At 37.2% G+C, this 22,624-nt stretch overlaps 1 protein-coding gene across 9 annotated transcripts in view; it reads left to right on the top strand.

Annotated features, from left to right (window-relative positions):
- Positions 1–22,624, top strand: part of RALGAPA1 (Ral GTPase activating protein catalytic subunit alpha 1) — a 138,770-nt gene that overhangs the window by 108,291 nt on the left and 7,855 nt on the right. For 8 of the 9 annotated variants that reach the window (XM_054828255.1, XM_054828254.1, XM_054828253.1 and 5 more), the window contains one exon: positions 20,413–20,537. In XM_054828255.1, the coding sequence (XP_054684230.1) occupies positions 20,413–20,537 (125 nt within the window). Of the gene's footprint in view, positions 1–20,412; positions 20,538–21,187; positions 21,219–22,624 lie in introns of those variants that run through there. The other variant, XM_054828250.1, reaches the window with a different exon arrangement.

The following is a 22,624-nucleotide window of genomic DNA, read 5'->3' as shown; positions in this document are numbered from 1 at the left end:
TTTGTCTCCTAATATGATTAGTATGATAACTGGAAAGCATTATGTATATATAATATAAGGTAGTATTGGTTGGTGGGTTTCGTATCATCACTTGGTGAGCTTATGAAGCACCAGTTGATTGGGCGCTGATGTTAAAGGGCAGCTTTCTTAAGTAGTTGGTGGAATTCTTTTTTCACCTGGCTTGGAGTATCTTACATTCAGTGCTTTGTATAATACTTTAAAAATTAAAATGGAGGTCTGGGCAGTTCTTTAAAAACTGTTTGTTTGGCATGAAATTAGAAAAAAAACTCTACAAACTTCCCTGGCTTGAAGTAGGCTGTGGTGGAGTCAGTCGTGTCAGTGGAGAACAGCAAAAAAATGTTAAACTTCAAAGTTTGGCCTAGCTCTCAGTGGTTTAAAGATCTCTTGATTAAAAACTTCATGGACATTCTCTTGGTGTTCAACCCCTGGTCAGATTTGAGGTCAAGAAGGAATTTCCCTCATACAAGAATGGCAAAGACTGGTGGGTGTTTCCTGTAACATGGGCATGGTCTGTTAACTAGGAATATTTGAAAGTTGAATCTAATTATGTTCCTGCAATAGGAGGGAATTGAAGATGTCGAGGATTGTCTTTAGTTTCTCCCGCTTTTTTCGTCTGGCATATTTTAGCTATGGCTGTAGCAATGCAGTATTGGCTTTGAAGTTTGTTGCGGACTGAAGGGTGTGGGGGCAGGAGTATTTTACAGTTAAATAGCTTTTCTGGCAACCCCACCAGACTTAATGTGTCTTGCAGAAGGCAGGATTCATTGATCAAGGTGGTCTTTCCTTGTGTTGGAGGGTTGCTGGAGCAAAGAAAAAGAGGGCTCAGAGTGGTGAAAACAATACGTTTGAAGAGGGAGGAAAAAAGGAACAGAAAAGCTGTTTTTCAGAAGGTACACAAAAGCAGAGACCCAGCTGGAAAAGTGAAGCTTTTCAGATAATCAAGGCTTCCCACATGTCCAGGACCATAATGGTGTCAGTGAAAGACAATTCTGAAGCGATCTGCTCAAAATTAATTTTTGTTTGTTTACTTACAAGTATCTAATATACTGGAGCAGTGTTTGTTTATTAGGAATTTTGATGATGGTTAGTAGAAATTCAGTTTAATGTGCATCTTGAGGGAACAAGAATACTTGAGAGTTCTGTCAAACAGAACACAGTTCAAGCCCTACGCTTCCATATTAGCTCTCTTAATTTCAAAGCCAGCATCAGTGCACGGATGTCTCCGTGCCTGCAGGTGCGCAGTTCATTGCTCTGTGCTCTGTAATACTCGGTGGGCACCTTTTGACTCACTGCGGAGCTGCTGATCATATGTAGTTCTGTGTTTATCTGTATTTGAGAAATAATTACAATGTCACGTGGCAGATCTTTGTGGTGAGGATGGATCATGGTAAACTCTTAATTAAAAAGCAGGGCAGTGTTGCTTTGCTTGCGTATGGGATGTGAAGAAAGTGGGTACTGAGTTTGGCCCTCCTGCTTCCAAGGAGGGCTTATCCATCCTCCCAGTTAGTGCGTTTCCTAAGTGCCGACCTGACTGAAAAAATCAGCTGTCATTTGTAATCAGCAGGGATATTCAGTCCTCTTCATGTAACCTGATTGCAACTTTTCCCTTATTGCGCTTGTCTGTTAATCACGATGTGGCAATGGGTAGTACGTGTGAATAGTATAATAATGGTTGCATGGATACAGGAAATTCTGCTCATCTCCCTTTTATAGTCTGCCCCAGCTTTGAGTCTCCATTGTATGGTCTAAAGCAGCTTTCTGAGATCGACGTATTCTGTCAATCACCTTCCTCTTTCTGACATTATTTTGATACTTCTGATAGCAAACTTAGATGGCAAAACATTTTTAAGATTTGATTTTTGAATGATTTTTAAAGTTTTCATCTGCTCTGTGTTTTTATTCTTTGCTCAGAATACTATATGTTTCTGTATTTTAAGATTAAAAATTTACTAAATTTGTCAGCAAACATCAGTGGGCACGGCAGGTATCCTGCTTTAATTTGATTCTTGACATTTTCATTGCTGCAGCTGTGTGAAGGGAGTATTGCCATTTTGGGTGGCGTTTCTGCATGGATCTGTGGAATATGCTTTGGTTTCCACTTTGAGGATTCTGCAATCCCTCACTAACTTTTGGTGGCCTGGCTGTCCTGTAACAGTACCCCCTTGCCAACAGGCAGCATGCATGCACACAGTAGCAGGGGACACACACAAAATACTTGTATTGTCTTGCTGATGAAGCGGCAGTATCCCCTTCTCTATCTCATAGCTAATGTGTTTATTCTTCTCGTTGCATTTGTCATCGTCGTCGTAAGAAGTACATGCTTATCTGCTGAATACGCTCCAGCTGCACGTACGCTAGGAAAACTTCTAATACTCATAACTGCAGGTGTAATAATGGGACTGAATGTTGAGAGCAACCATTTTCACTATGGCGGAGAATAAGGAGGCCAATGTTTAGGGGATTGTTAAATACTCTTTATTTACTCAATTGCATTGAAATTCCTGATAGGAATAGTTTTATGCATGGCTTGCATCTCAGAGCAAGCACTTTCTCACATTCTGAATTCAGAATCTACCATGTGTAGGAAATGGATCAACACTAAATATTTTGAAAAATAGAAAGAGTGGCTTCATATAAAATTTTACATGAAGTTCCTGAATAAACAGATGTTAGCCAGACACCAGGAGGTACACCAAGATAATGTTCTTTACTGAGCGTAGTAAGCACCTCCAGTGATCCAACTTGTTTAAATCATTTGTCATACAACAAAACAACTAGAAGCCTTGTGGGAGTGGAATTCCAAATGTGAAAGAACTTGTGTTACTTTTTACACATTGTACACAAATTTTGGAGTTTCAACAATTATTCCAAACTATCTGCACTTATAGTGCAGTTAGTGCAAATAGTGCTATTCAGACACCATAATGCTTTCTCTGTTATGTAGTATTCCCCTCCCAAAGGATGCTACCTAATATGTAGCTAGACACATAGCAAGAAATAGTATTTAGCATCTTTTAAATCTCAGATTTGTTGAAATTTTAGAACACTTGGAATATAGGTGTTCTATATATATATATAATCATCATAGCATAATTTTCACCTCTTTATAATAATCTACAAAGTTTTGAATTCTTCAACCAATTAAATTTCTTTTGGTTTGTGTCTCTGAAACAGATTAATTTAAAAAGCAAAAATATAATGTTGTTTTAATTATTCCAGCTACAGAATAATACAGAATAAATCTTAATCTGAATTATTTGATAAATTAATCTTTTTTTATCAAAACTGGAAAATTTACACCCCCCTATCTTTTTTGACATTGTATTCCTAAACAGTTGGTACTTGATGTATTGTAGGTAACCTTTTTAGACAGTTGTCTTCAAGAGAAATGGAAGTTATTAACCCTGTATGGTAGCTGACAAGACAGTAACTCTTTTATGAATAAAATAATGTGTTTGAGTGGTTTGTTAAAAGTTTCCTCTGTATTGAAAACTCATAGCTCAGAAGAAGCTTTCTTGCTTGATGTGATACTCACCTGCCCCAAGAAAGGGTTTTATTGGAACTGGTAGTGTCAGTGTTTGTTGTGTCTGCTTGACCATCATCTGCCTCAAAATAGAACTGCAGACTTTGGAAAGCTTACCTTGAAGAAGAAAATGTTCCTTATGAATGACATATAGTGAGCAAAGAGTATTCTTCAGATTCTCTGGCCACATTTGTCTCATTTAATTAAGAATATTTGTTTGATTTATATTTTCAAACCAGAATTTGTGAAGATTTTGGAGATTTCTCACTAATGCAGAAACTTAGAAGTTAAAGCTGGAAAGCGCTGATTTTGGCAATGCCAGTTTCCCTTCCTCTAAGTCCAGTAAGTTTTCTATCGTATAGATGCATGAGTATCTATAAGAAAAAAATGAATACAGAGATACTGCATCAATGATCACTGTGCATCAAAAGGAACAGCCATAAGGGCTATGCTCTCTCCTTAAATATGTGTCATGAATTCATTTTTCACAGTGCCACTAATTAATTTTGGTATAGTGAAAGGAATAAAGCATGCCTTTATAATTGCTCTACTAATATGTTCTGCTTTAGAATTTTTTTGAACTGCTACATGCCAAGATTCTCAGCAGGCTTTGCTATATTTCTGGCAATGCAATTTTGATACAGGACATTTAATAAGGTTTTAACATACCCGTTACTGATTTTTCTTTCATCACAAGTGAAAAGAGACATTAAAAATAATGCTTGATACACTTTTTAGATACTACTCTATATGCTTTACAACAAATAATGGAAAATTTCAGGATTTCAGTGAACATTTATCCCATCCCTGAATCATACTATTGTAGCCTTATCTGATAGGAGTTCAAGTAAGAGCCATGGATGAGTTCATCATATGACCCCTGCTGTTTTTTCCAGAAGAAAATAGAGTTATTTCTAAAATCCATTTTACTGTTTAGCGACGGAAATTGTTTTCCAAGTTCAAGCAGGAATCATAAGGTAGAATATGATGTTCAGTCTTCCGTGTACTTTGAATTGCTCAGTTTTGCTGTTCTCCCAAATCCTAATTCTGCTGACAACTCACTTGATCTTTTAATAATTCAAAAGGTGATTAATTAAATGCCTGCATACAGTGACATAACAGTAAAACCTGAAGATTTCCAAGGCATTCTGATTGTTTTAAGGGACTGTTCCACGTATTTCAGTTTCAAGGAATCACATGTAACAGTTTCTCCGTGCATTATAAGAAGACCTAAATATAAGAGGAAAGTTTTATATCCCTATATAGAGTCATGCATGTGTGTGCGCGCGCGCCTGTGTGTGTGTGTGTCTACTTGTAGGTATGCAATGACAGTAGTAGCTATTTTTATTATCATTATAGAATTTTTCCCCTGAACTAATACATTCAATTGATGTATTTTCCTTTGATGTCACAAGCATATTTGAACAATAATAGACTGTTGTGAGGAAAATTCCAGCGGCAATACCAGGAAGATTTGGTTTCTTGTAAACCTTGGATGGCTAAAGTACTCAGAACGGCAAACCACTAATGCAAAAAAGGCGAAATGAACAGTACTTAAATAACTGCTGCATTTAAGAATGTTCATATTCAGTATTAGTGTTTTAACATGTACAGAAAAACCGGTACAGTTTGAAATATCTCACATAAAGGAATTGTACACATGATGGCAATGCAGTGTAATAGAGTCATCTAAAGTAACTTTTGTATGGATAACGTCACACTGAAGTTTGCCCAATTAAAAAAAGACCAAATGAAAAAACAGCTAAGATTCCAAAGCATAAATTGTGCTATTTATGTTTGTTAAGTATGGTTTGAAATGCTGTCTAAGGGACATCTTACCTAACTATATATCTAATGCTGCTCAGTAAATGAGGAGAGTATTGATTGGCATATGCTGCTTAAATCGATCACCTTGACAGCCAGAATTACAGTAATCTGTCAGTATTAATGACTGTCTTTCAAGCCTTGATACCTCTCCTTCGCTTGTCTCATCTTGCCTCACTTCTGTTTGAAGTGCATTTTCTTGCAACCTCTGGTTTTGTCAGAGTAGGTACTTTTGTAGTGGGTTTTTTGTCCCCCGAGTCAAATTTATTGGCTTGATCATGCAATTAGAGTTAAAATGCAACACCAGGGAGCAAAAGTAGGCAGTGTTCTGAGTAGCAATTGGACCTCGGGGTAGTGCAAGCCTGTTCTCAGCCATCATTTATTAGTTACCTGTTGAAAGAATAGGATTGTTTTGCAATGAATAATTCCAAAGCATCACTTTAAATGCCTTTGATTTTAGCCACTAGAGACAACTGATTGAACCAACATTTGTGATAGGTTTTTAAACTCTTGCCTTAGTGTTTGTCATAGAGACACTTCAGATAACTGCTGGAGAAATACTTGCAGATGTGTGTACCAAGCTGCTGGTTTTACTGTATTCTCATGTACATATACACATCATTTCAGTTGGTTTTCATGCATTTTTAATACAAGGAATAAATTGAAGTGTGAGGCTTGAAAGCTATGTTGTAATGTAGTATATTTTCGTGTATATAGTCTTCGAGATTTTCTGCAAAACACACATACGTACTTTAGCAGCAGTTCTGGATTTGTACACGTTCGGGTAGACATATTTTCTTCAGTAATTGCCCTGCTTCTAATCCCACAGAATGTGCCTTCACTAGTTCTTCTGTCTCTACCTCTTCTTCCAGGCTTTCTGCATATAGGAGTGGAGGTACATATGCAGATACGCTGGGAGCACCACTTAAAGGAGGCATAGTGTAAGCACATGGGTTTCAGGGCAATAATGATGTTGTCATCACAACATATCTATAACGTGGTTTTTAATTAGTGGTACAGCTTTATTTATTAGTTACTCTTCCCTAATGAAATGCATGAGACTCTCTTGAAAGTGGTAAAAAAAAAAAAATACCAAATGAGACAAAACTGATTGACTCTAGTAATACAATTTTCCACTAATAATTGCACTTATAAAGAGCTGAGTGTGCTGTTGATGTTGTAGACAATCATGGGCGAGTCTCAAATCTTTTTGTACTGTTAAGAAAAATATATTCTAGGTTCTTTTACTTCTGCATTCTTTCATAAATTGAATGTACCATAAATCTGAAGGGAGGTATTGGTTCTACTGATTTCTGTATAAGATACGGGTAGGCTTATGCAGGTGGCATTCTGTTTTAGAATAAAAGGATGTCAGTGGGCTACCCTGAAAAGCAGTGAAGTGCTTTATCAGCCTCCTAGAACTTCTGAATTTGGATATGTCAGTACAGATCGCTTGAGGGAGGGAAGTTCTTCTTTGTTACTGCATCTTTTTAAGGCAGGCAATTTTTCTATGTTGTAAGCTGGAAGTTAGTAGAGCAATCACTCTTTCATTATAAAACATGTTTTAAATGTGTATAGATCCCTCTTTTAAACAATAATTTGCAAGGAGAGGGCTGGGAGTCCTTAAACTGGAATAAAAAAGATAAACTAGTTCAATCTTACGCAGAGTTGATTGCTTTGTACGTAACACAGTATGACAGGTTTTTTGTTAATACCTACTTAGCCTTATTAATTAATTAAACATTTTGGATAACAAAAGCCCTTTGTTAAAATGTTAAGACTCTTGCCCCCTTAAGGTGTTAAAATTCATACAGATTTCTTTGATAGCTCTCTGAAGTCTGTGAATAAAAGCAGGGAAGGTTAAACAATTTTTCCTGATGTTTCTAAGATTTAAAGAAATGTTTTAAAACTATTTAAGCCCTATTTTTATGTTGTAAAAGATAGCATTGTTTATTGATTTAATCCTTATCTAGTCATAAATTCACCCCTAATAACAGATAAGTGACTTGCAAACAACTTGGAAGATTTGTATGTTAAGACTAAAAGCTGCAAATATATATATATATATATATAAAGAATAAGTATATAACATTGTGTATGGTTGATTCTAGTATTTAAATTGGTGGGAAATGTGGCAGATTATTTATAACAAGCAAAACTGACAAACAGTAATGCCTGTGAGATAGAATGATGGTTTTGGGTGAGTTGAATAAGATATTGGCAAACTGTTTCTGCATCATTCTACATATGGTAATCAGGACAGTTGGGACATGCTTTCCAGTGCCAACAGAGGGATTAGAAGATGATAGGTACCAAAAAAAAAAAAAAAAAAAGGGAGATTAATAGAAACTAGCACATCAGTTGTCTTTGTTCTCCTACAGATCTGTATTTCAGTTATTGAAAAAAAGGCTTATATATAATACCTGTCAGTGTGTGCAAATATCTAGCTGGAGATGGAATATAGTTCATGTAACAATATTCACTAATTAACCAGGTCAAAATTATAACAAAAAAGGATGGATGTATATAGTTTATTCTGTATATGCCACATACTTAATAGAAAAACAGAATGAACTAACAGAAAGCAAGGATTAAAAGTTAGTATTACTGTAATTGGAATTACCATATGGTAGTCCGAAGGACGTGAGTCCTAATCATAGCCTGGCCAATCAAATTAATCTCAATATACTTTCTAGACATTGAGAAAATAGTTTAATTGCTGATTAACTGCCACCTGAATAGATCTGTGGGTCACAAATGTATCTATCTCCTGAATGCTTCTCCTCCCAAACATAGAAGAATGCAGGCTATTAGAAAATCTTTTAATTTCTGCTTGCCAAACCATAGTTACGGTCCATCTGTTCTTGCCAATTGTGGAAAAAGGTCAGTTTTCAGCAAAGCCATGCATTTCACAGAAGGTATGTGAAGTGAAATTTCACAGGGGACACGATGGATCCTGATTCTTAGTGATAAACCTTTGGGGCCAGCAGGGTTGGCATATGGTTCAGCATGATATGAAGGCTTGGGTTCCCTGGCTTCACTTCTTTGGCGTGGAGCTGATAAAACCTGGCTCTTAAGTATTGTTTCGCTGGACACCAATCATGGGCAGCAGGAACTGCCCATTTAACTCTCTGTGGGAAGGAAGCCCAGGCTGCGTTCACAATAGTACCATTGTCGTGCTGCAAACTGCTCGCAACAGCTTGACAGCACTAGGGAGGAGGGCGAAGGGGCTGCTTCACTAATTGCCCTTCAAAATAAAGGAAGAGGGAAGTGACGGAAAATTCATATTTGTTTTCTTCATTTAAATAGAAGAAGCCTGTCTCCGAGGTTTAAAGATCAGGTTTAAAATCGACTTTACTGCCCTCCGAAGAGATTTATAAGTAGATTATCTGTACCGGTTTTGCAGCAAGCCAGGGTAAAGAGAAAACATTCTCTTCAAAGACAAAAATAAAGGTAGTTGTAAAGTTTATTAAAGTACAGATTGGAATTAATGACAAAATTTCTTATGAGAGAAGTTTTCTTTGTTACTATGTAGTGTGGAATTGCAAATTAATGCATATCTATAGGTGCAGTCTTTTTACTGGACAGTATTCAATATAATTTTTATTTGTGTCATTTTACAGTTGGTAGTGATGTCTGCATGAAAGGCATTTTCTCTACTGTTTTTTCTCATCGATGAATATGTCTGTATATGCAGAGAAAGTACTTAAGGTATAAATTAAAATATTTGAAAGTATGGAAACAGCGGGCTTAAACATTCGTGCTAATACCAGAGAGCGAAGACCCAGTTTTGGCTTCTGTATTTTTACACTCATCAACCTTAATAATTTGAGTTAAAACTGATGTAATGCTGAGTGTCGGAGTGGGGATAAATCCCTCTCCCAAAATCAGGAGTTAGTACATCAGGCTGCCGTTCCCCCAGCCTATACTGTTCCATGTTATTTGTGGGCTGTAGCGACGACTGCAACACCTTAACGTCTCTCATCGGCACGTTTGGTGCAACATCCTTAATAAACTTCGGTCCCTGGCCCGCGTGCCCTGTGCCTCCCCTGCTGCCTCCTGCAAACCCAGGTGAGCGGCTGCCTGCGAGCCCTTCTGTCTGCCCGCAGGAGCATCGCTCCAAAGAGGGCCTGAAGCAGCGGCAGCCGTAATGGGCTTGAAAACAATTAGCGCAACGTACCTCATAGGTTCATCGATTCCCATCTTGGATACATTAGTAAGACAAATCCTCCCTGGAAGTTGGAGTAGGAATTCTGCCTGCATAAGGGCTTCAGCGCTGTTTGTTTTCACCTCCGTAGCCCGTTACTAAAACACGGGTGAGTGGGGTATTTGTAAATGCTGTCATTAGTCTTCTAACCGCGCAGCCAGTAAATGTAACGAGTAATCTGTTAGAGTGTTGAGGTATTCGTCCTTCCGATACTGCTAGCCATTTGATCTTACTGGCTTTTTAATTTCATGCTAAAATGCAGTTCAGGATTTGTAAAACCAACAATACACAATAAATGGTACCGAAACCGAGACTTTCTACTATATGTTTGTGTTAATATGCTCCTGCTATATTTCAAACAGATAATTCATTGAATGCCCATTCTTCCTCTTACTGCAGAGTAGATTATATTTAAGTCAAGATTAATGGATAGATTCTGATGTTAAAACCCAGTCTCTGAGCCTGTCGTTCCCTAGAGGCATATAGTGCATTAGTTTAAGCCAATATGCTGCTTATCATAGATACTATGACACTGTCTTAAATGATGGTTTACTGTACTTTGTTACTGCTTACTCTGGTAATAAAATCACTATATTGTGTTCTTGATAATTACAATATTAAATAGAAACTTAATTTGATTACTCCACATTTAGATACAGATAGTTCTTAAGTAATTGTTCACTGTAAAATTTCTGATACTCATTTTTTCTCTCACGAGGTGTGTTCTGTCAGTGTCTAAGCTTAATACTTAGGTCAGTCACCTTAGCAGAAAAAGTGTTGAAATGAGTTCTACAACGGGATTTTTCGGTGCAAAGTAACATCTTTTATCCTGTAGTTCTTCACTTGAACCTGGTTGGTTTTAAAATCCTTCCATAAGATGCTTTCATTTCCTTTCCAAGAGTCCTTAAAATAAACAACTTCTGGGTTCTACAGAGTTGAAGAATAAGTATTGTTAATTCAGGGATTTTTTTTCTCTTAACTTTGAAATTGCTGGAAGTCTGAGCATCAGTTTTGTCATTTTTGCTGCCTAAGCAGATGATTAGAATTCGAATTCATTTAATTCATTAAGTATAGTCTCATAATATTTTTATATGATTATCTTAAAAAGATAAACCAAACAAAACCCAGCTATATAAAAAACTTAATTCTGGAGAATGTTTATACTAAAATTAAAATCTATGTTAAGTCCATTACACTTGCACTCTAATTCTACATGTCTTTATAAGTGCCTTTTGTAAAGGAGCTTGGTGCGGAGTGGTTACATTTTTCATTTCATAATTGAGTGTTTTAAGTGGTTAAGCATAGTCCAAATTTTATCCAATTCCAGCTTGTGTTAATGGTGCTACACTCACACTGCCTTAGCACCTGTTATGGATTTCGAGTCATCTGGCAGCCCGTGGGACTTAGATAAAGAAGTACCAGGTGTCCTGCCTGTCTCTTAATTGAGACGCAATGTAAACAATATAGACTTGGCAATATGGTTCTAGGAATGGATTAAAGCCCAGCTTTGTCTGCGCTGATGAATCACAGCTTTTTCTTCCTAGATGATGTTATAAACCACTGAAGAATTTAGTTAGCTGCAAGAGCTGATGGAGCAACATAAAAATAAACAATATATCAAGGATTTTCCTGGAAGGACAGTGTTGCAGAATGTTAAATGTATTGGGTTTTCCAATGAAAATATAAGCATCAGTTACAATTTCTTGCAGTAATTCAGCAATTTTGAAAGCGCTCACACTGTAAAAATGAAGATTCTTATATAAATTCAGATAAAGTCAATGCCTCTCAATGTATAATGTGTTACTAAACTAGGCAGAAAGCAATAGCATTGACTTGGAAACACTGAGTGGCTGCAACTTTATCTAACCTATGCTTACCTTGGAGGACTTTTAATCATTTAACCATAGGGTAGGTATACTGGAAATAATCTTTTTTAGCTCTAAGGTTAGTACTCTTAAAGCAAAAAGGCTCTAAATGGCAAAAGTATGTGTTGTTATAATTCACCCATGAAGTTTTAATTTATCACAGATTTATTGAACTTTTTAGTAGTGTAAAAAATGAAAAGTAATTTTCGTTATATTCATTTAAAGAATGATACAAGTATATGCGTTGGAAACAAAGTGCAAGAGCTGGAATGATGGGATTAGTTTGTGTGGATTTATCTATTATATGTTCCCTTATTTTCTTCATGAAGGAAAAAACCTCAGAAATTGCCTCAGAAAGCTCTTTTGCAGTTACAACTTTTGTTGAAAAAGATTTTTATTCAAGACGTTAGGTATTACATTTTATGTTTGCTTAAATTCTACAGTCTTAGTCTGTTACTTGTTTTTCATATTTATTTTCATGTTATTAATGAGGTATCTAATTAGTAGATTGTCATATATACATTACTTAAAATGAGTGATTTTGGATAATTAACACTGAATCCCTTCTGCTGTTTTAAAATATTTTCATGAAATGCAACATAAAAATTTACTTTTAAAATATAACTTGGATTCCTCTGAGTTTTCTGTTCCCTTTTTATAAGTAAGAAAATATATTGTTACATTTTATTGCAAAAGTACTGTCACTAGTATTGAAAATATTGAAGACTGAAATTTTTAATTCTTTCACCTCTTTAGGTGTCAAGCACAGTAAATTTTTTTTTCCTCTTTTACCTAAACAGCTTGCATCAGATACAAGGAGAATGAACTGAATTCTGCTTTATGAATCATCAGTGTTGTGGCTAAGTTCCAATTGCATATGCCGAAGCTGCTTTCATTTACAGCATAGCTGTGTAAACAGATGCACAGAGCAAAATATTTATATGCCATTTTCAATATTGGCAGTGTTTAAGGAACAGAAAAGAACCTGGGCTGACTTTGAGATGCCAAGTTGACTTGAGTAAACAGACATTGCAGCTGAAAAAAAAAAATCTCTTTATTTGTATACTGTGCAAACTAGATGTGGAAGTCACTGAAATGCAATAAATAGGGAACACCATGATGCCACTTCTACAGAGTCACTTTTCAGAATATAAGAGAACTTTAACTATTCCTCTCAGTGTGGCCAGTTGATACTGATCACCCACCTACGTACAAAACGCAGCTAGTTGCAGGGCTTCCAACGCTGGATCAATAGCAGCCCGACTTACATCCTTAATTCTAAGAGCCAACAAAGAGTACAAATTGCTGTGACTCAGTATGAGTTCAGCTGGTTTGACAACCACTGCACAATCTCTTCTTTCAGAGTGAGATTTCCCAGAAAAACTTCCATTTCTGTGATGTGTGGGTTTTGTCCTGTCTTCCTTCAGAAGTCAAATTCTGCTATGGCAAACTTTTCCTTTCAGCTTCTGTATAACCTTCGTCCTAACCTGTACCTGTTACCTTTTTACTGGAGGCAGTCCTCCTTTCACATTTGGACGTCAGGAACTGTAATTTACTAGGAAAAATCTGCCCAATAAAATTGATGCTTTCATCATTTTAAGTACCTCAAACATTAGCAATTAATTCTGTGGGGTTTGCACACCTTCTCAGGCCAGGAAGCAAGAAACTTAAAGTCTCCTACCAATGTGTGCCATTCGCTGTGCCTCACTGTTTCTTTGTTGCCTTTGGTCTTCAGTACCCTGGGAGCGTTTTTGTATGTTGACAATACTACAGATTTAGGTATTTTTTCTAGAAAATGAGATGTACTTCTAAATTTGCTGAGGGGGCAGATGTTGTAAACAGGAGGGTGCCGTCTTATGTAGCTTTTCTGAGAATATTGCTAATCTCTTTTTATATAAATAGTGCGTACATGCAATGAAAAAGCCTCTTGCAGGTGTCCATTGATCCTACAAGCAAGTATCTCTGGCTGGAGGATTTTCATTTCCCAATTAGGGATGGAGCAGTGCTTTTGTTTCTGCTTGTCTAAATTATTTTCCAAATGCCTAGCTGACAAAGTCATACTCTCCACAATCATATCAATATATATTGACTTCTTAGATGATTTTGCTAACAGTTGGAACTGCCAGGGATGCAGCTGTACATGTATTTCTGACAGTAGTTTGTAATTTAACCTGAAAAAGTCCACCTCGCTATTTAGAAATGCATTCTCTGGCTTTTTTCTAAGAAGTATTTCTAGGCAATCATCAAAACCCCGTCTTTTTCCTAGCACAGGAATCAAAGAATCCCAGGTACTGCATACTGGCAGTATTGTGATCACATATTGCAATATACAGATATATTGTGATACACTACACAGTGGTGCACAGATACACACACACACACACAAGCTTCAGGAGCGAAGATTCATGAATAAAACTTTTATGCAAGTGTCTCATTTTGATTTTTGTTCATTTTTTCTGAATAAGAGGCACAGTCATGGAAAAAAATTAAGTGCAGAGGCACGTTTTTACTGCCTTTTACAGAGGGAGTCCTTTTGTTATAATTCTGTGGTTGGTTGGTTGGTTGGTTTTTTTAAAGAAAAAGAAATGGTGTTATCAGTCTACTGGAGTTAACCAGCCCATGGGATGTAGAGATGCCTGCAGCGTTGTAGAGCTTACAACTTGGAACTTCATAGTTCTAGGGTATTTGCTGAACTATAATGATCTTGATGCATTTTAAATCATCTTGAAGTCATCTACTAAAATGGAAGCTGAGGCATAACATTTTATTGTGGTATCTGAAATGATAAATACTTTTGACTTTTGGAAAAATACAGGGCTTCTGCTGTTAGTGACTTTAGGTACTTCACAAATGCATTCCTTTTAAGGTTTGTTGAATGAATGAAATATTGATCTTATAAAGAGGTTTTTCAGACATTACAAATATTTCCATCGCCGGTTTAGTGTATTAATGAACTGTGCATCTCTTCAGCCCTTTTTTAACTTTCTGTCATTGAGTAGGTTCCCCAGCATAATCCTTCCCTCCAGAAGCTGCTGAGGAAATCTACCTTGATAAAATGTTTTCTGTAATTTTTTCCTGAAAGTCTTGAAAGCAGTTAGGCATGTAACTACTCTGTTGATCTGACCAAAGTTCCTCCCACCTAGCCTGAGTCTAAAATAGAGGTGATGAGAGTCTCCACGCAGCAAATGCCACCTAGTCTTGTATGCCTCTGAAGTTCAAGATATCTAACGCTTTCACTGCCACCCTTCCCTGGAGATCTGCCCACTTCAGCACACGTGAGAGCTGCCCAAGTCCTTCCTGTATCGTGAACAGCTGAATGTCCAGTTCATGCCTCTCTTTGTCCATTGAGTAGGTAGGTATTTCTTTGCTCATCTGACCTGCAGGGCAGCAATGGTAAGAGTTTTGAAGGTATACTTGCTGGATTAGAGCCCACACAAACACAACAGGAGGTAACTCCCTCGTTATATCAATCAGCCAGGAAATGAGAGAGCGGTTTCCAATTTTGAGGCCACATCTCCTGCCTCTTACAAAACTATTCTAACCATTGGGACTGAGGACATTTTGTAATCAGGCACTCTCCGTTCACTGCTGAAATTGCTCTTCGTTTCATAAAATAAGATCTCTGAATCACAGGGAAAGAACATGCTCATCTGTATAGCCTAATGGTTATGGTGCTTTCCTGGGAGAGGAGAGTCCCTGGATTCCAGTCCCTGCTCAGGAAGTGTTTGTTATCAAATGGACTTTGGAACAGGCGCTAGGATTTCTTCTCCAGCCCTTGTGTGAATTGACCATTTAGGTGCTCTGGTAATAGATTACAGAATTCTAAAGTACCATATCCTTAATTAAAGTCTTGGAAATTTTACTCCATGTCGAAATGGCTTTGTCTTCATATTTTTCTTTTCAGCCTCAGGTTAATGACATTTTAGGATTGGTATTCCCTGGATGATTGTGACATAGTAATCATGCATCCATTCTTCTTTAACTGCAAAATACTAGATAGATTTATTGTAATGCGTATTATTCAGTTCTAAAACTTACAGGCAGACTTTGTCCTAAAGTCTGAGAGGTGTGAATAAGAAGAATGGAAAGAAAACACGTAGTCAGAATGACACAATAAATCTATGGGAATTACTATGAGATTAATTCGATAGTAGGACTTGAAAGACGGAGACAGTAGAAGAGGCTGAACAATGGGAAATACGGGATTTTGTGGTGATTGCATGGTTAAAATTACAGGAAAGGAAAAATAAAGACTAAACAACTAGGATGTGGGAAAATGTAGCAAACAGATTTCCTCACTGAATTGAAGGATGACAAAGCCATGGATAAAAAAAAAGGTCAGTGTGAGGGAATTGTTTTTGGATATAAAGGGAAAACATTAAGATGGTGGATAATGATGCTAGGAGGAGAGCTGTTTAGCTTGGATTATTGTGGCACATACATATCCTTAGTGTAGACCCCAGCGTCATTACAGTGAGCTGGAGTACAGCACAAGACAGATGTTGTTTGTCCCCCAGAAGTAAAAAAGGCAAGTATAAAACTGAAGACAACAAATGAAGGCAGATACAAAATTCAGGGAAGTGTGAAACGATAGTAGACATCATGAATAGCTGTGTGACCTACACAGCAACGGACTTAAGTCTTCCAAGGTGTTTTCCTCATTTCTTTTTAGATAAACGACCTAGCAAAGGGAAGAGTTTGGAAAGGAGTTGTTTTGTGGATGAGACCTGGTGCTAGGCGTAAGAAGCCACGTGGAAGAAAGTACAAAAGTGCCTGTCTAAAAATGTAAATGTGAGTGAAAGCAATGGTATGTGTAAGCTAGCTGGAGGCAAGAGTAGTTTTGATAAAATTGATCAAATTGGTATGGACTATAAAGTTAAAAAGCAGCCTGCATTTGTGCTAGGGAGTGGCAGACTGATGGCAGTACCTGAAGAGAATGCCCCATCTAAGCAGTATGTTCAGAAAGTGGGCTCTGCGATGCTCCGAGTAGATGTAAGGAGGAATAAAATTCATTTGTTGAGGTCGAAGAAAAACAATATGGCAGTAATGGAGATGTAAAGTAAGAGCCTAGATCATTTACTCATGTAGATGGCTAGAAAAAGTTTTAGCTTAGATTATGCAAAAAGCATCTGCGTGATGTTGATGTATTCTGCCATAGGTATCTGAACAGAGCTTGAGTTAAAAAGAAAGTCATATAATCAACAGTGATGGAGAGCTATTAGCTGAAGACGAGAGAGGTTTTTCAGCAGATTAAGCATAAGCAGGTGATCCGACAGCCAGGATTTCGGTGCTTGTTCTGGAGTGCAAATCAACAGGTCTAAAAAAAATTGTGTGTTTACAGTAATAATGGAAAGTAGAGTATTTTCAGTATTAATAGAAATAGTTGCAGATTCAGAGAATAAGTAAAAAGGATTGTAATGCAAATGAAATTTTAGCAGGAATGAGCGACTACAACCTGAGTGACCTATAAAGGTACAATTTCTGATTTTTTCTTGTATTGATTATATTTTTCAGAATGGTATCTTCTGAAAAAGTAAGATGAAGTAATTAGATTTTTTTTGTCATTGAGTAGGTTCCCCAGCATAATCCTTCCTTTGCGGATTATCTATCTGCAAGTTTTTAGCTGACAGGTTTGGGTGAGTGCCTGTATAATTAACGTATATCTTACCTTTTTATCCGTTCTCTTTTGCTCCAGTTAGCACCTTCATCAGAAGCAGAAAGCTCACAACACTGTTGTTAAGTGTTTAGTAGCTCTGTGTGCCAGAGTCTTTCTCCATTGGTTTGTCCATGCATCCTTCCCATTCCATCTTAATTGCTGATGCCAGTGGCAACATCCACTGCAGGAAGAATACAGCTTGCATTGCCCTGTTATTACTAGCCATTGAGTTTGTATGTGCCACTCAATTTGTAGGTGCTAATAACTCTTCCCTAGAGAGCAGCGTTTTAAAGAAATAAATGTCTAGCCTATTAGAAGTAATGTAGAAATTAACTGCCATGGGTTTATGGTCACTCTTGCAGATAGTTGCAGTCAAATGCAGCGTAGAACTAGATTATCTCAGCCACGAAAGCATACAAATTCAGAGTTTTAAAATACTAGAATGTTCTCAAAGTATAAGTGAATAGAAGATAAAAGTATCCCAATTTCAGCTACTCAGTCTCTAATACAGAAAAGGAGTTCTTAGAAGAGCGTGTCATTTCTTAGAGCAGAATACAGCAAGCTTTGGACTTGGCGTTCGCATCAGATTTTTGTTTTGTTTTGTTTTTAAGTGGGGTTCTGTTTTCAACAAGCTGCAGATGGTTTTGTGGATCGTTAGGATGAGCAGCAACCTGGCCAGCTGAATTACTTGTCTCTGGGTGTACTAAGCGTGCATTTGAATTAGACTTCTAGAACTGATAGAAGCCTGTCCTCACCACTGTGTAATGAAAACATCATTATCCTCCTCAGTCAGCACCTGTGTGGAGACTTCTTTATTTGGTTAGGAGATAGGTACCTAGATTGGAGAATGGGAATGTCCTTGTCACGTTCAAAGCGGTAACTTTCCTTCATTTTTGCCTTATTTGTGTATAAGCTTTGGATATAATAGGATAAACTAAAAGGTTTCCTTTAGAGACCTCTGAAAGTAGAGCATTTTAAAAGCAGGTAGGTGTCTCCACCCTACTTTTTCATGAAACATTTTACCCATTCAAGCAGACTTTTAAAAACAGCTTGTTTTGATAGCAGCCTGTTCTCCTGTGGGCCTTCAGCCTTTGCTTCCTGGCAGCACCTTTGGTGCGAAAAGAGAGTGATCAATTGGGAGACTATCAGTGCCAGCATGCATAGAGTGATAAGTTAACACACCACTGGGAATTTCTAGGGCCCACCAAGATACTTCACTTCTAATGTGCTAACAAGCTCATTTTTCTACCTCTTGCCTCTTCAGTTATTTTTTTTTCTCAGAAGAGCTTAGAAGTTGAGTGCATCAGGCATAATGAAAAGCTCTGTAGGAGGGAGAAGCAATAACCCCATTTTTCCCTTTTCAGCCAAATAGAAAATTAGTTTCTGGTAATACACAAAGGCCAGTATTTTTTGTGCAAGGGGCACTGCTGTGAATCAAAGGACTCTATTAACTGCAGAAAATTCAGCAGCTGTGAATCTCCCCCAATGAAAAAAGTGCTTTTCAACAAGTTGTGAGATACGTAGTATTATTTAGACTTCAGCCATCAGTTTCATCCTCTACCACTTATACATAGCCTCTTAAAAACTGTGTTATATTACTCTCCTCTGTTAAGGCTCAATACCGTGTTTATCCCCCAACCTAAGAACCGTTACAATGGGAGATTTTTATATTTTCTCTTGTCCCAGTGCTTCTATTGTAGCTTCTCCAGCCTGAGACTTCTGCTGAGGTTCAGCTGTCTCAGGATCCAGAAAGAATTCGGAACACGGTTTTTGGAGGGAAAATTGTTTCTCAGTTTCGCTCTGCAACCAAGTTGTGGTCTAAGGAAGTACAACGAAGATCAGTTTATTCACTAGAAGTTGTTTTCAGATAATACATTCTCTGTACATTTTTTTCACATTTAGGTATACTGTAAAATCTACTGCAAATATTGTACAGGAAACAACTGCAAAAAGGTTTCATAGGAAAAGTTCTGTAATTATTAAAGTCTAATTTCAAAAGCTAAGATGAAGGGTATTGTTTCCAGCTGTAATTTGGGGCTGAGAATTTTACTGATTGTCATAACTGAAAATAGTATCGTTATTTATTGTAAATGTTAGCAATTGTTATTAAAAATGCTTATCACTTGTAATGCAGTTTTTATGTTTGGATTGCTAAAAAATGCGTGCAAGGTGAATATTATCCCCATTTCGCAGGTGGTGAAATTGAGTCAGAAAGGCAGTTTCCTCGCTGCCCCTTTTCCCCCAGAAAAGAGCAGCAGACCTGAAACCAGACCCCAGAACCTTCAAGAAACTGATTCTGGGTGCATTCCTCCATGCCATGCTGACTTGTTTGGGGTATTTTTTTTTTTTTTTAAGGAAAAGAGAACGATGTAAGGAGAAAATTATCTCACTATCTGCAAATAAAATATGAAAAAAAAAGTGTGCAGAAGCGTCAATGGCAGGGAAAATTCCTGATCGTTTGACGGTTCTGTAAGATAACTGGAGAAGGTCTCCCTCATTCAACGTATTGAGTCCAGCTTGGAGGACTTTGAAAGTTGCGAGAGAAAAGGTTAACTGATTTCTCAGTTCAGGAACTGTACGACATGCAGTCAGCATGGTAGTTTTTCTTGATAATTGTATGTTGCTGCCTGCTGCTCTACATTTTGACAGCCATTTCCATAGTTGCTTTCATGAACAGCAGAAATATTCTCTCTTTTTCTAGCTCTCTCTGTGCTAACAGCACAATCAGGCCTGCTGGAACAAGAAGCCTGGAGAGGGTTCTTCAAAAGCAACAACACTTCAAGATACTGGTCTCCTGTCAATAATATCAGAGAGGGAGAACAGAGGGAAAAGGAAGAAGTACAGTATTTTGCTGTCGGTGCCCTGCCGACACCCTGTTAGCCAGTATTTAGGGGTCCTGCAGATTCTTTACAAATATTCTTGCTTGTTTTAACGGCATAATTGACAAGGTGTTTTTCCCAATACTCAAATTTCGCTAGGTATTTATCTTAACTGCATGCATGTGTTCAGGGACTATGGGAGCAGTTTGTTACGGAAAAGTGCAAAATAATTTATTTTGTTAATGCTAAGGTTATTTTTCATGCTATACCTCTCATAAAATTGTAACTTTTTATATGTAATTGTGACCAGAGTACAGCCAAATCAGTTACTTAATAGACAGTATTTAAGGTATGTAAAGAATTCAAAATAAGTGTGTACAGTCACTGAAATACATGAGATGTGTTTAACAAAAACAAGAATTCCAAATTACTAGGCACTGATATTTAGCAGTTACAGCACATGATATAAATTGATCCTTAATTCTTGGCTAAACCAGTTACGAGGAGAGAGCACGATACCTGCAAACAATTGTTCAACATCATCTAGAGCCTACGACTTTTGAGGATTTTGCTGCTCAGGTTTTCTGTCCAGCACCTTACCACCATTTGCCCTCAGAGACAGGTAAGAAATACAGTGAAGAACTGTTTTTTATACAATCTTATTTGAAATGCAGTATCCTCACTTATAAAAACTAAAAATTCAGACCTTTGCACATCATTAAGAGTTACCATTAATCCGAAAGACTACCCGTACATATTTGAGAACGTGGGCAAAGTTGCTTTTAAATTGTTATTCTGTTGCCTGGCATCGTGAGCCAGTGTCTGGCATTAAGATTTGGCTAGCTACTTTAATATAGCAACCAGACCCTGTATTTTTACAGTGAATTTTCGTGCCTTCCCCTGTATGAAGTCTCCATGGAAGCGTTGGTACAGCTTCATCCAGGCTAGTTCAGGTAGATACATTCTTTAGCCTAAGTACACCTTCCCTGTGAGAAAGTTTTAAGGCTCACTGCATTTTTGGAATGTGAAGTTTTAAATTTGGAATCTGAGAGCCTCGCAATCATCAATTTTGTTTCCAGGTTATTAGCTGCAAAGTCGGTTTTAAGGTCATTTTTGCTTTCCAGTAAAATACCTGTTTTATAAGAGGATACTGCATTTTCAGTTACTAATGAGAAAATCGGTAAAAGAAAATGAGTAACTCAAGGCCTTCCTGTTCTGAAATTTCTTGAACTCCTTATGATTATTTCATTATTTTATTTCCCCTCTTTTTAGATCATTAAATATCAGTTCTGTTTATCTGAAGGTAAGACAAAGTGTCCAAAAAACCCCTTTGTTCCTCTTACTTTTACTAGAGCACTAAGCTTGTAACCAAATTGTATGCGAACTTTCCTTGTTGCCCTTGTTCACACTAAAAAGAATTTCACACTGATTGAGAAATGACCACTACATCTTCTTAAAGTTTTAGTCTTTTACTAACCTCAGGTCTGCATGAAGCACTAACACTGGTTCTGGGATTAAGGTAACTAACGATAGAGAGAGTTGTTGAATGAGTAACACTTTATTGTGTTGACCTTTGTTTCTCAGCATGAACAAGTAGTACTGGATGGCAGTGGTGTGTTTTGTACCCTGTACTGTCTTTCATTGATGTTGTAAGACATTCTGCAGTGATAACATAGGAGAGAAGGAGAAGAAGAATGTGTAACACTTGAAATTCTTTGTTCAGAAACCTTTATTTAATGACGAATAAATCAAAATGCTTCTGTCGCAAAGCTGTAAATCTAAATAAATCTTGTAGGAATACATTAATTTGGCAAGTTATCTCAAAATTTGTTTCTCAATTGCAAAAATATGCAGAAATAAATTCTAAAATTATAGAAGAGTTGTGATAGGACTGCAGAAAGAAGAATGACTGAGAGATGTTAAAATGTTGAGACTCCTTCGCCTGAAAGTGTAAACCATAAGTAGACATGAGGTGCAGTTTCAAAGTATAATTAAGTGGTATAGTTATGCCAGTGCAAATAGTCAAGACCAGAGGGAAACAAAATTAACAGTAATTAATTTAAAACTAATTAAACCAGTATTAAAAAAATAACATAATTTAATGTATGAAAACATTTCAATAGGAAAAAAATCTGTCACTAGAACCATGAAAAACAATAACCAGGGATACCAGTCCTTGCCACATTTCCTACCTAATGCACTCAGTAGGTATTCAACACCAGACACTTTTGAATGGCTAGTATATATTCTGTATTCTAGTGCTCTTGTATCAGTTCTGCCTGTTCACTTTCAGAAATCTTATTCCAGGCTAAATCGTTCTGCCCTCTTCCTCTAGTTCATTCTTTCTGGGTGAAGCAAAGCTGCTTTTCTGTACTAGTTTGGTACATTGAAGAACACTGCTTTACAGCAGCAAGTCCTGTATTCCTTTAAAAATTGTCCTAGCCATACTTGGTATTCACTAACATGATCTGCAAAAAAGATTTTTAGAAACTTGATTGTAGACTTAACCTTTTTATCAAATGTAATAATTTTCTGCAGGAATCTCATTAATAGGAGCTTGTGATGTATTTCACATCTGCGCATACGCGCGTGTGTGTGTTTACGTACTACAAAACGTGATGTCCTGTCTTGTGAGGGCCACATTCATCCTGACCTTGCGCTGTGCAGTGGAACTGACCAACACATCAGTGTCAGGAGCAGCCAGGAGCT

Source organism: Grus americana, chromosome 5 (assembly GCF_028858705.1).
Source record: "Grus americana isolate bGruAme1 chromosome 5, bGruAme1.mat, whole genome shotgun sequence".
Classification (NCBI taxonomy): Eukaryota; Metazoa; Chordata; class Aves; order Gruiformes; family Gruidae; genus Grus; species Grus americana.
This window is presented reverse-complemented; position numbering and strand designations above follow the sequence as displayed.